This window comes from Haliaeetus albicilla, chromosome 3, assembly GCF_947461875.1.
Source record: "Haliaeetus albicilla chromosome 3, bHalAlb1.1, whole genome shotgun sequence".
NCBI lineage: Eukaryota > Metazoa > Chordata > Aves > Accipitriformes > Accipitridae > Haliaeetus > Haliaeetus albicilla.
In genome coordinates, this window is record NC_091485.1 from 41,729,190 (window position 1) to 41,742,212 (window position 13,023).

The following is a 13,023-nucleotide window of genomic DNA, read 5'->3' on the forward strand; positions in this document are numbered from 1 at the left end:
TGTAATAGGAAGAAGTTTTATTCCTTTAATTCCTGTATAAGGATGAGCAGCTGTCAGACAGGCCAAGTAGTAATGGAGCAAGTTTTATTTCTTTCATTCCTGTGCTTAAGGCAATAATGGGGAGAAATATGAAGTGACTTGTGCATCCACTATGTTGGCCATTGCAGGAAAGTTGCCACCTTTAGATCTGCAGGAATGGATAAGGCTTTGCTCCTGTTGCCTAGGCACGCAGCTGAAAACAGCCACACTGTACAGCGCAAGACTGGATTTGACTCCTATGCCTCCTGCCCCATGCATATTCCTGGAGTTACAACTACCATGTCACCACCGTTATCGTGGCCCCAACCCTTTTCAGAGCCAACTTTGAGAAATGATTCCTCACTGGATGTTGTGATCACCTGAAATCTAGTCAGCTTCACTTTTCCTCCCTCAATACTTTATGTGGGTACAAAACTAGTGTTTAGCCATGAATGTGTAACACTGTGTTTATTCCATTTAAAAGTTCAGAAAGTTATGCAAAGGGGTTGATTCAAGCAGGCCTCTTGTTGTACTGGAGCCACAGAAGAATCTGTTTCTCTCCTTTAAGGCAAAAAAGGAGAGAAAGGAGAACTAAAAGGGCCATTCAGTCTATGAAAACATCAGCACAGATTGTCCTGCCATGACTCTCTTTTGATAATTAGATATTTGATAATTTCTCACTATTGAAAGATAGTCATAGTAACAAAATATTGCCATTGCTTTTACTTGTTGTTTTTATTTTCTCCTAGAAGGTCTGAAAGGCCTTTGGAGGCCAAGACATACCTGAACACCCTCAGGCAAGTGCAGCACCAAGAAAGTAAAAGATACGTAGCCCAGGAAACAAGAACACTCCCCGTCTCTCATTCCAACCGCAAGACAAGACGTAGCTACCTCTTTCCATACTGACGCTTTCATTACTTACCAGATAAAACGGGCAATGTGAACAGACAGAGGATGCCTCAGGGGGGCCTCATACTGGAAAAATACCCCACGGTCCGGTGGCAGAGCCCAGGGTCAGCCCCAGCGCTGTGTCCCCAGGGTCCTTCACCACGAGAAGATGTCGCCAGCCCTGGGGGACACAAGACCTGCTCAGGCAAGGACCACCCTACGGCCATAAACCAGCCAGGGACGAGCTCTGCTGGGGGTGGCGTGGGCTTGAGCTCTGCTGGGGGTGGCGTGGGCTTTGTACCCACCACGGCAGCTCCCAGGCCGCCTCACGGCCCTGGACAGGCCCGTAGGCGCAGGCTGGACCCTGCGGTCTGGGAGGCTCCTTCTCCTCCCACCTTCTTTCACTACTTCTGTTTTGTTCTGGGTAAGGCCATAACCCGGCACGTCAGGGAGGTGTCGCCTGCTGGCGCAGCCCGTGCCACGCTACGCCACGCTGCGCAATGCAAACCCCTCTCCTGCCCTTCCCTCCTGCCCCTGTATTTTTTCACCGCGTCGGCAGAGAGGGGGCGCGTTCGGGGCGTATCGGGACGCCGAATTCGGGCAGGACGGGGAACCGCTGAGCCGGGGGGCAGACGCGCAGGCCCCCTCAGCGGGAGGCTTCCCGCGCCGACCCTCAGGCCGCGCCGCCCGCAGGCTGAATTTAAACCAGCCGCTGACAGAAAGGAGCCACGGCCGCCACCGAGGGGCCCTCCCGCCGCTCCCGAGGCCGCTGCGGCCGCTGCGGCCGCGCACCTCGGCACCGCAGCCGCCGGGTGGCGCCCGCGCCCCGCCTGCGGGGCGGCCGCCGTGAGGCGTGAGGCGGGGCTGCCCTCGGCGGCCATTACTCCCTCCCCCTCCGAAAGCTGCCTTTACCCCTCGGGCGGGAGAGCGCTCCGCCGCTTTGCTGGCGGCGGGTGGAGTTCAGGCCGGAGGAGGAAGGGGGCAGCAAGGGCCCGGAGAGCCGGTCCTGTCACGTCTGGACGGGACCTGGAGAGGCGAGAGAGGCGCTCCCAGAAGGCTGAAATAGGACGGGTGCTGCCGAATGCCTCGAAAAGGGGTGCCCGCTCCCTGCAGAGGGTTCCTGGTATTTTATGCTGGTACTTCTTTGTTAAACAAAGTAACGCTTGGAAGTGAGTGAACAAGCGTGCGTAGCTAGAGACTCTCCCCCTAGCACTCTCTGTAGGCCTATTTAAACGTTCCTGCCTGAGGAGGTGAGTACGTTCATCGCGTCCCGACATCCTTCCAAATCTTTCCTCTGCTAGCAAGAGGCCAGACCCACCCTCGCCCTTTCGGTGGCATCTGCAGCCTCTTTATGAAACCGCTTTTCTCTTTCTTTCACCTGAATTGCGTCCCCTTGCTTGTCTCTCCCAGCCAGCTGCCAGTTCTTCACCAGGAGTCGCCTCGGAAGGGGGGCTGCGGCGGCAGAGCCGGCGGAGCGCAGGCACGCGTCTCGGTGGCGGAGAGGGAACGCTTGTGCCAGTCAGAGGTGCTGGAGGCCACCCGGGGCTCTCTCCCCGTCCCCCAAGCCCACGCGATCCGTCAGGATCAGGGGCACGCCGGAGGATCTTCTGTGGGATTGCAAAAGTTTGAGCAAAAGTCTAGCTGCAGTCCCTTTGCACAGGGAGTGTGGGAGTGGAGACTCTCAAGTGTCAGTCAAGCCCTTGGCGTCCGTTCCAAAACTTGAAATGGTGGTCAAAGTGATGAGAATTTTGGCAGTACCAGTGGTGTTAATTTATGGTAGCTACTTCACTCTTACAAACTCAGGATATCCCCAGATCATACAGTATGTACAGTTTACAGAGAAAAGTGGTGTGTTTTTACTTACAGTGAGGGAGGGCAAAGAGCATAAGTGGGTTTGGCTGCACAGCTGTTCCATCCACATCAGGGCTGTATCTAGCCTAGAAGGGGGAAATTTTTTTCTTATTTGTGAAGCCTGATGAGCAAAAGTGTTTATGGCATGATTTGCATCTCAAGTTCAGGGGGAATTTATATATAGAGAGTGGAAAAGAAATCTGAAAATTGTTCCTTGCGATAAAGGAACTGTTCTGGGCTGTATCGTAGGATGAGCAAACACCTCAAACCAGGCTACTGTGAGAAACAGAATGGTAGCAGGTCCTGTGGTTATGAGTGTTTTGTTACGATTAATGGCTTGAGAAATCATCTTCAAAGCATATGTAGGGCATACGGTCACGCCTTAGCCAGTATAAGACACCTCAGCCCTTCTTTCAAGAGAGTTTTCAGTTCATGCTTCATGAATATCACTGTCATGCCATTAAACATTAAACTTGTAATCTTGAGTATCTTTACAGACAGCTAGATTTTATACATGTATCTCCATGTATTAGCTGACACTGTCATTTTTAATGGATGGGGACAAATTTGAAGGGTTATTCCTTATTAGGGTCTACCTGTACATTTTGGTCTGTTAGCCTCTGTCTCCAGTTACTCTTGTGCACAGAACTTCACCAATATGGCAGTTTAGCTTTAATCCAGGGGCCCTACAGAAAATTGTTTGATTTTCTCTTTGTTTTCTTTCCCTGTTTTTCCCATGTCAAAATGTCATCCACTCAGTCCTTCCCCAAATACCACAAGTTTTGTTCTGTGTCCTATGAAACACAGCAAGAATTGGGCACAACCCAAATGGATGTGATGTGTGTTCTTCCTGTGTTGAAACCTAACTGTGATTCTGGGGTTGGATAGCCCCAGGGATCTTCCTGCATACAGAAGGGTGGCCTTGTTTAACCTCCACAGTTCTACAGAGCTATCCTAATAGGCCTTGCAAATCTCAAACATACCCATATGTAGCATGAAATTGTCACACCCAGGAATATGTTTCCTCAGGACTTAATATCACCTTCCTAGTAAGTAGCAATGTATCTCTCATTATTTTGCCCCCTTTGAAGGTTATTGATGTCCCACTGGGACCTGGAGGAGGAGGAGGATTAAAAGGGGTTTCCAGGATGGACATAACCAGTCTGATCTAAAAGAGGTTAGAGCAAGTGATGCAAGGCACTCTCTGCTGCTTGGAGTGGGGTCTGCAGATTGCTGCCTGGAGCAGATGATGTTAGTACCTGTATTCAGTATCTCCCCAAAAGGGATGCAGACAGGTCTAGACCATACGTGTGCCAGAGTGCAGTTAAAAAGATTTGACGTGAACCATCTTTCCAAGATCTCCCTTCTAGATAGTGGAAAACATTTGATGCACATATGTTTATTTTGAGGGTGGGATGAGACACTTCTACAGGATAAATGAATGACACTGGGTTTGTTTTGGTTTTCCCCATAGTGACCACAGACTGTATCTTTTCCGGCAGTTCATCTGCTTTCTTGAGGCTTCCCAGAACATTGACCTACTTCACTGCTCTTCAGCCATTTTCATAGGGCAGGAGGGACTTCCCTGAAGAAATGAATCACAGGACAGTTGGAATCTTTCAGCTCCTTGTTGCAAAAGACTTCTGATTCAGCTTGGTCACCTTTTCCTCTAGATGACATGCCCTCTTGATGATACTAAGGACATGAACTAATTTGAACTCCATACTGCTTATATTCAAGGAATACAATAGTTCCTTGTGCTGTTACAATCTCAATTTTCTACAAATGTTCATGCCTATGTTTACTTCTTATCTTTTACTGACTATGGGATTTACAGTGCTAATGATGTTGCTTCTGCCATCACAGCAACTTGGAATTAAAAAGTGATCCATTTGTTTTCGGGATTAGCATCCATTTATCTCATTCTTGTTGTTCCTATGAAGATTCCTGTAAGCTAAAGCTGCTGTTGTCCATCCCCTTCATGCATGCTGTGCTTGCTACACAGGCCTTTGTAAGTCTTATGAAATGGTGCGATCCTTTGCTATTCTTGTGACTTTTTGTCCCAGCTACTGAGCAGTCTGGTTGCTTGGGTTGGGGTTGTGTCTGTGTATATATTCTGACTCACAGCTCTGCCTGCTTTGTTGCCATAAAGCACTTTTCTTGTCACATTTTGAATTCTTTTTAACAATTTCACCAGCATGAGCAGATTGGGTGATTTCCTTTGCTTGCTAAATTCCAGTCACATCATCAAGGTTAATTATAGTTTGCTGAGCGTCACTACACGTTTCTAGTCCCAGACCCTATCAGACTGCCAGCACCCCAACATTACAGGAGTGATTCTTCAGCCCTACATCAGCCACAAGTTTTTCTTGGTTTTGCCTGTCTTGTTGGATAGATCCTAGGTGAATCTTTTCAGGCATCTTAACTTTTCTAGGAATTTTTGGAAGGCAGCTCAGCATCCATCCTCTGCGCACTGCAGAAAGTATATGTGTACACATCTTTCAGCTGGAGTGGAGTGTGATAAACACTGCCAGGTGGTGGAACCTAATTCTTCAGTGTAATTGCCATTAGCCTTGGTGAGAATCTGCACTGCTGTACCAAATGCAAATTCGCTATTATATAGAATTAGCTACCTGTGGAGAAGTGACTGTTCTCCAGTAGAATGGACAGCTTTCTGTGTTGTTTCATTCAAGTGATGTAATTATTATTTGCTTATAATATAAGGTTACTATAAGCTTGTATTGGTGGGTAGCTCTAAATTCCACTTCTTCCTTCTTTTTATCTTACTTGGCTCATACAAAGTTTGGTCATTTAAACCTGGCTTTATCCCTCCCAACGTTAGATAGTTAACTAAAACATTAGATATTTAACTGAATCACACAGCTGGTCACCTTAGGGTCCTTCTAGAATCAATGAAGAGAGACAGAGTAACTTTCAGATAGATATAGAGATCTGAAAATCAATTTCTTCAACGCCCTCTTTCACCTGGGAGATCCCTATGACAACTGTACTTCTTCCATAATCACCTTTCCTTAGCTGAGAAACTCGAATTTTTATTCAGAATCCATAGCATATCTGAGAGTTCTTTAAATAGTACATGTATAAAATCACTAAATGGGAAAGGTATGGCTTAGGTATTTCTTACATGCAAACTATGTTTCTTTTGCTCAGATCAGAATTGGTAACATTTTCAATATGAGAAATGTATTTTCCTTGTGTAAGCAAACACATGTATTGGAAAGGAATGGTTTCATGATGGAGACATGAGCTTTCTGGCTAACGATCTGCTCTACCAGAGTACCACATAAAATAGAGACAAAACAAAGTTCTACACAACATTTATATAAGTCTAAAGTCATAAAAATATTTTTGGGAGACAAGTGTTCCTCTTTATATATGGACTGCCTGCCAGGAAAGTCAATGCAGGTATTCTGCCTTTAAGATTTCACATGAAGCAGGTCTCAGCCGAATATGGGTTGCAGATGATTTGGCATTTTATTTATAAAACGGCTTTAGCAAGATTTGTATTCGTTTATGGGATCAAGATGGGTTCACCTTGTACCTTGTGCCAAGGAACGAAGATGTCATTAATGTAACAAAAAAATCATCAAGCGTATACTTGCCAAACCTAATAAAAATGTATGTATTTCTTACCTTCCATGCTTGTGGACTGTGGAAATATAAGGTAGTTTTTCATTTTAAGTCTCCCTTTCACCCAGCTCTGTAACTCATACCCAGTCAAACAAAATGCTCAGACTTTAAAAATGAAATCAATTTACTCTTATCAGGTTGGCAAAAACTTAATAAAAAAAAAGGACCAAAACACATTATCTTCCTATGGAATCTGTTAATGCTTAAAAGTAGCATTTTAGAATGTCGTGGTCACCTCATTCATATAAGGCACTGATCTGAATTTCATCTGTTCGTGAGTTTAAAAAAAGGATTCAAAGCTGCGTGCGTGTATTTTTGGTGTGTCTTTATAGGTGAGGAATGACAGAATACATGACCTACCTGGCACTTCCCTGGCAAGACAGCAGCCTTCATCTCAGGACAAACTCACAAGGAGCCTGTTCAATTGTCTGAACTTTTTCCTAATCGCATAATGGCTCTCAGAGAGAAGAAGAAAGATTAATTTACTTTTAAAAATTAATATTTATGAACCCAATGATTAAAATTAATGATTTGAAATATCAGATCCTTGTTAGAGAAATCCAAACATACCTAATTGCCATATTAAGATAAGTATACACTAATATATGTATCTCTGTATAGAGGTATTTAAAACAAAGAATTGAGTCTTATACAACATTAGCTATCTAAAAGCTGTAATTTTCTCTCTGGATTTTGACCTGAACTGTCACCTGTGGCTATTGTGTACTTCTGCTCTAAACCCAGTGATAGTCTACTGGGGCATCATCATCATATGGATGTGTCTTGTTACAGTAACAAATACAGTAAGTACATTTGTTATTTTATGAAGACAGTATTTTTATGTATTATGTAGCCACAAGGAAAAAAATGTATTTGAGAGCATGTAGTATGATGCATAGATGGAACCAATACTATGTTTTTCTTCATGTCACACTCCTCATCCCTGATTTTGACCTACTGTATTTACTCAATATAACCACTTCATATTTGGGAATTTACCCTGAACATTTTTTTCCATCATTTCACATGGACCTTTCTATACTGTTTAAAGTTCTCCATGCTTTCCTTGTTTTTCTGATCTCCTAGAGTCGTTAACCAATTACAGCTGGGATCAAGGCCAAAATCAGCTAGGTACCACAGCTGAGATTATCTCAAGTGGCACCTTAGTTAAATTGCTGAATAATCTTTTCTGTAGGGTTCAGATAAACATTGGTTGAGTTTTCTTATACCTTATGCCTTCCTAAAGCTCCTTCCTTTTTGATTTACTGTTTATATTCTTTACTTTTTATAAAGCTTCCCAGAGAAGGTCAGTTGGAGTCCCACCTTAGTTACAGAACTGCAAATTAGGATAGCCCCCTTCCTTCACAGCCTTTCTCTGGCTAAAACTGGAAAATGAATTAGATTATGGTCTCTGTACAGCTTGCCCTCAAATCACTGAAAGCAAGAATTTCAGCAGATCCTGGACTGAGCCCTCATTTTCTTTTGCAGTGGCTCTGGGCTATTTTACGTTTCACAAGAAGAGAAGCAATTTTCTGCAGTTCATCTACTTGAAAGACACTACCAATAGCCAGTCTTGGGCTTCTGTGCAGTATTTCAAAACAGAAATCCATGACGTAGGATGACCTGACAAGAAACCAGGTTAAACTGTTTCTGGTTAAGCAAATGTTTCCTCCTCCTGGCTGCTTAAATGAAGAAGAGGAGGCTTTTTCTTCTCTAAAGCAATTCAGTCTTCTCCCTTACTGTGAGTTAACCGCTGCTAAAATATTTTGAGAAACAGAAAATCTTATCTCAGGAGTTTTAATGTTAAAACAGGAAAAGTCTGCTCCCAGCTAGGAAAACTCAGCTGACTTTCCCACCGCACAAATACAAGTAAAAGCAAAACAGACTACAGATGGAAATGTAAAATGGGAAAGAACAGCAAAAGAGCTATTACACTATCTTTCATGCTATGAAGAAGAAGAAATTACCGACATCCATTTCTTAATCTACATTTATTTATTTTCCTGATTCACAGAAAATATTATGACAGTGAATTCTCTAAGTTGTTAAAATGCGGTTTTCCCTGCTGATTGATATAGTACTGTACCTCACAAGAATTGTTTGGGGTGGAAGTGTTGTTATCTGACTCTGTTGCTGGAGATGTATCTGCTCTCAAGATATGAGGAAGATAACTGTGTTTACAAAAGCGGGTTTCAAGAATGTGCATTACAAAGACGTTCCTATATTGATGCAGCCACGCACTATCACAGTACCAGTAAGTCATTGTAACCAAGCTTTTAATGTCATTTATAAAAAAATAGAGTTATTTACATTTGCAACTTATTTGATGGCATCCTCTTTTATTACAGCATTTGAATCAGTGAAGAAATGTCACTAGAACTCATTCGAGGGTAAACTTTTCAAAGACAAGCATGACAGCACAGGCAAAATGTTTAAAACATTGTGAATTCTTGTTATTTTGCAGCATCATACAAACTCATTCTTCACAACACATGCACCCTGGCCTTACGGTAAGCAGAATTCCCTTCCAGAGTAAGGCACAGAAACTCTGCCACATTTCTAGGGACAGTCCCACATTCTTAGATGTGGCACTTCAAGACATAACCAGAGGAATTAGTTTAATTCCAATGGACGGTAGGCTAAAAGCAGACTGTAGCCACTTACAGTTTTTTAAGAAAACTGGTTAAAAGGACAAGAAAAAATATGACTATACTTATTGCATAGTTGCAGTAAACCCGATCCATGAATACAAAAGCCATCAAAATATATTATAAATCTATCTGAGTTTCAAAGCTACTCTAAAATACTGCTTTGCTTTAGAATACAAATAACACTGTTCGGGGTTAGTTTGTAGAGTTGTATTTTGGTCCATGCTGTTAATTCTATACCATTATATTCCTCTTCCATTAGTTTAAAAGCCTCAGAACAACAGGTCCTCAGGCGGTGATAAGGATGATGAAGCCAAAGAAGGGCCTTTCCAAATCTCAGACTTCAGCTGCTGCAGTCAGTTCATAAAAACTCTAATTTCTGCCGCCTCCCTTCTTTACCGCTTTAAATAAACTTCCCTCAGAACTCTAAGGGAAAAGAATGACAGGGGACACAGATTTAGCACTGTTAGAGATGGAGGTTTGTCCCCATCTTCTAGTCTTGAGCCGATAAATCACAGCTCTTAAAAATATGCAGCCCATTAAAAAAAAGATCAACATCAACAACAAAAAACCAATTTACTTTGACTATGCAGTAGTTCCACATAATCTGCTGGCAGTAGAAACTTCTTTGGTGTCAGAGTCAGGTCTTCCTGAAACCACAAATGGCCAAGTCTGTGGGCAAGAAAAGGTATTTCACATATTAAAAAGAAAGTTTATCGTGGTATGAAACTGGAGCCTTATTACTGATAGATGTCTAACTGCGGTTCAGTTGCAAACACGTCATCATGTTTTAGTCCCTGTGGGAAGCGCAGAGAGCGCCGAGTTCCTCTAACAAATATTTTCATTACGTTTTTCGTTGTATTTAAATGCTCCGCAATAGGGCTGCAACGGCCAGCAACAAATCGTTCTCATCAAAAACGCAACGCTTCTCTTGCTTTGCAACTGTTCGCATCATTTTATAAATAAAAAGCATATACACGACTCAGAAACAACCACCCTGCGCTCTACGAACCGCCTTTTTAGCCCCGTGGCACGCACCAGGCGTTTGGTCGCGTACCGATGGACTACTGACGGCTTGCTTGTGCTGCAAGCCAGCCCTCAGAGCGGATTGCTCCTTTTTCGGACATTAAGCTTGCCTAACGCCCGAGGAATTTACTTCTTTAGGATCCGCTACTCCCCAGAACAGACACGCCCGCCACCGGCTCTCGACTCGCCCCCGGGGCCAGGATTACCGGGGAGGTACGAAGCAGTCAGGGTCGCCCCGCGGCTTCTTCGAGGGCGGGCACGGCTTGAGCGCTCCCCCCGTGACCCCCCCCGGGCGGGTGCCCCTCGCCGCGCATCCCGAAGGCGCCGGGGCCGCGCCCGGCCTCCGCGCCCCCCCCCCCCCCGCCTCCTCCCCGCGCCGGGCCGCGCCGTACCAGGTTGACGGGGTGGACGTATCCGTTCTCGTAGCGGTCCTCCTGCAGGAGCTGCCGGAGGTGGGCGATGTAGCTGGACGCCAGGCGCAGCGTGTCCAGCTTGGAGAGCTTGGTGTCGGGCGGCACCCAGGGCAGGCTCGTCTTCAGCCGGGAGAACGCCTTGCTCAGCACCCGCATCCGCGCCCGCTCCCGCGCGTTGGCCGCGTTGCGCTGGGACTGCTTCCCCTCGGGCGGCGGCCCCCGCGGCCCCGGCGCCGCCTTCTTGCCCCCGGGGCCGCCGCCCCGCGCCCGCTTCCTCTTGCCGCCGCTGCCCGCCGGCCCCGCCGCGCAGCTGCCCTCGCCGTCCTCCTCCTCCTCCTCCTCCTCCTCTTCCTCCTCCTCCTCCTCCTCCTCCGCCGCCGAGGAGTTGTCCCCCGAGGGGTAGAGCTCGCCGCGGGGCTGGCGCTTGGCCGGCGGCGGCGGCGGCGGCGGCGGCGTCGGGTAGTCCAGCTGCAGCGCCCGCAGGTCCATGTCGGGCAGCTCCTCCGCCTCGCTCCCGGAGCCCGCGGACATCGCCCCGGGAGGGAGGCAGGGAGGCGGGCAGCGGGGCAGGCGGGAGGGGGCGGACGCCCGAGGCGCGCCGGCGAGTGGGCCCAGCGCGGGGCGGCCCCGCCGCGGAGAGTCCGTGCCGGCGCGGGGCGGGGGGGCGGGTGGGGGGGGCGCGGAGGGGGGATGCGCCCCTTGACAGCGCTATATATCGGGTGTCCGCGGAGCGAACCATCTGCCGGGCGGAGGGGAGGAGTGGGGGCGCGGGGGAGGGAGGGAGGGAGGGAAGGGGTAGGACCCGGCTGAGCCCCGCGCCGGGGGCGGCGCCTCCCCGGCCCGCGGCGGTGCGCGGGGCCAGACCCCCACGGGGGGGGGGGGGGGGCGGACGGGACACGGCGGGCGGACACGGGGGATGTCTCCAGGTGTACGTGTGCCCTCGGCAGTGACGCCGCCGTGTGACTGGGCGCTTCTCCTGCGGCACAGAGCCCTCTCCTCGCCCCCGAGGGCGGCAGATCCCCCCCCCCTCCGGGCTGATCCCGCGAGGGCTTTCGCGGGGAGGGGGGCACCGCTCCCTGCCCCTGAGGCGGCGGCGGCCGGGCTAAGGCTGGGCGCCACCCGGGGCTCTGCCCCCTGCCCACCTGCGTTCGCTCTCCCTCCCGCCTTTCCTTCGAGGTCGGGGGGATTCTTCCACCGCCTGAACCCGCGCCCGCTGCCCGCAGCCGAGCGGTGCGGGGGGACGGGGCCAGGCCCAGGCTGCGGGTCAGGCCCCCGCCCGCCGGGGTGTCCCCCTGCCCGCTGCCTGCCCCGCTCCCAGAGGCGGCTGCGCGGCTCCCGGTGCCCCCCCGGCGGAGCGGGCGGAGGCAGCAGGAGCGGCGGCCCTCGGCCGTGGGTTTGCCATTTGGGGGGAGCAACGCAGAAAGTCGCTGGAACCGCGCAGACGGTGCTTTGATGGTGTCGGTAACGCGGGGTGAAGCTACAGACAGCAGCCGAGGCGTGTAACGTGTCCGAGGGCTTCTCTGTCCTCAGAGCAGTTAATTGAAGGCCAGTTAATTGGGCTGTGTACAGCTCTGCGCCACAGAGCAAATGAAGCGGGACAACTTTTCGAGGTACTCGCGGGCTTTTTTTAACAAATACCGCGCTACAGCTTTTATAGCGTCCACGGGCGAGTGGGGGACCCAGCATCCACTGGAAATGCTGATACGGAAATTCAACAGGGGTATGAATTAAAAAAAAAAAATCAACCAACAACTTGTATCCCTCCCACCCCCCAAAATATCCCTTCTTTCCAAGATGAATAACTGGCGTTTGGTTCCTCGCTGGCCTTCACGGCCCTGCCTGGATACGGTTAACCAGAACAAAAATTCAGCTTGCAGAAAAGAATCTAATGACTACAACAGGTGGAAAGATCTTGTCCCGCAATTTTTGCTCCCGGTTTTTCCCTTCCATTTCCCTCCCGGCCGAGTGGAACCTTCCCGGCTGCTGCTGCACAACTTTCCTGGCACCGCCGGCCGCCTTTTCGCCCAGCGCTTTGCACTTCACTCCCCGCCAACGCTGTGGTCTTATTGAGGGCCACTTAGCGCTGTATAAACCTCGGCTTCACCCGCTGGGGCTAGAACCACATCAGAGCTGGGTTTAACAGCAACCTTTCCAAGTGAAACTTGCCATTTCTTGAACCACCGAAACAGGCGGCTGATCTTGCAACTGGATCTCTTGAACTTGGTTTGACACTACAGTGCTCTGGCTGGGTCCCACACGCCGTATGGTGAAAGGTGCCGGACTTTGGGGTTGCTCTGCCTCCCCAATTAGCCGACATTATCCGTATATTACATATATATATATATATATATATATATAAAAAGATACTGCAGGGGAAGAGATATAGGTTTACTTTTTCCCTCCGTCTGGGTTGTTTATACAGGTGCGGGCTGAACGCTTTCCCTGCTAAAGATTAATGGCAGAAAGGGCTGAATTTCTTTAAACAAAGAAGAAAATGGTACCCAGTCTTAAAAGCCACGATGGCAAAT

The 13,023-nt window shown here is 48.5% G+C and overlaps 1 protein-coding gene across 1 annotated transcript; it reads right to left on the reverse strand.

The window, feature by feature from the left end:
* Positions 1 to 8,667: 8,667 nt before the first annotated feature.
* MSC (musculin) lies at positions 8,668 to 11,182 on the reverse strand. The gene is made up of 3 exons (XM_069779513.1): positions 10,475 to 11,182; positions 9,637 to 9,728; positions 8,668 to 9,482 (listed from the first exon to the last, which is right to left on the reverse strand). The coding sequence occupies exons 1-2, from the start codon at positions 11,024 to 11,026 to the stop codon at positions 9,642 to 9,644; spliced, it is 639 nt and encodes a 212-aa protein (XP_069635614.1). The 5' UTR covers positions 11,027 to 11,182; the 3' UTR covers positions 8,668 to 9,482; positions 9,637 to 9,641.
* Positions 11,183 to 13,023: the final 1,841 nt, after the last annotated feature.

Coding starts and splice junctions, on each gene's coding strand:
- MSC (XM_069779513.1), bottom strand. CDS start 11,026: ATGTCCGCGGGCTCCGGGAGCGAGGCGGAGGAGCTGCCCGACATGGAC. Junction 9,729..10,474: donor ACGTCCACCCCGTCAACCTG/GTACGGCGCGGC, acceptor TCTTGCCCACAG/ACTTGGCCATTTGTGGTTTC.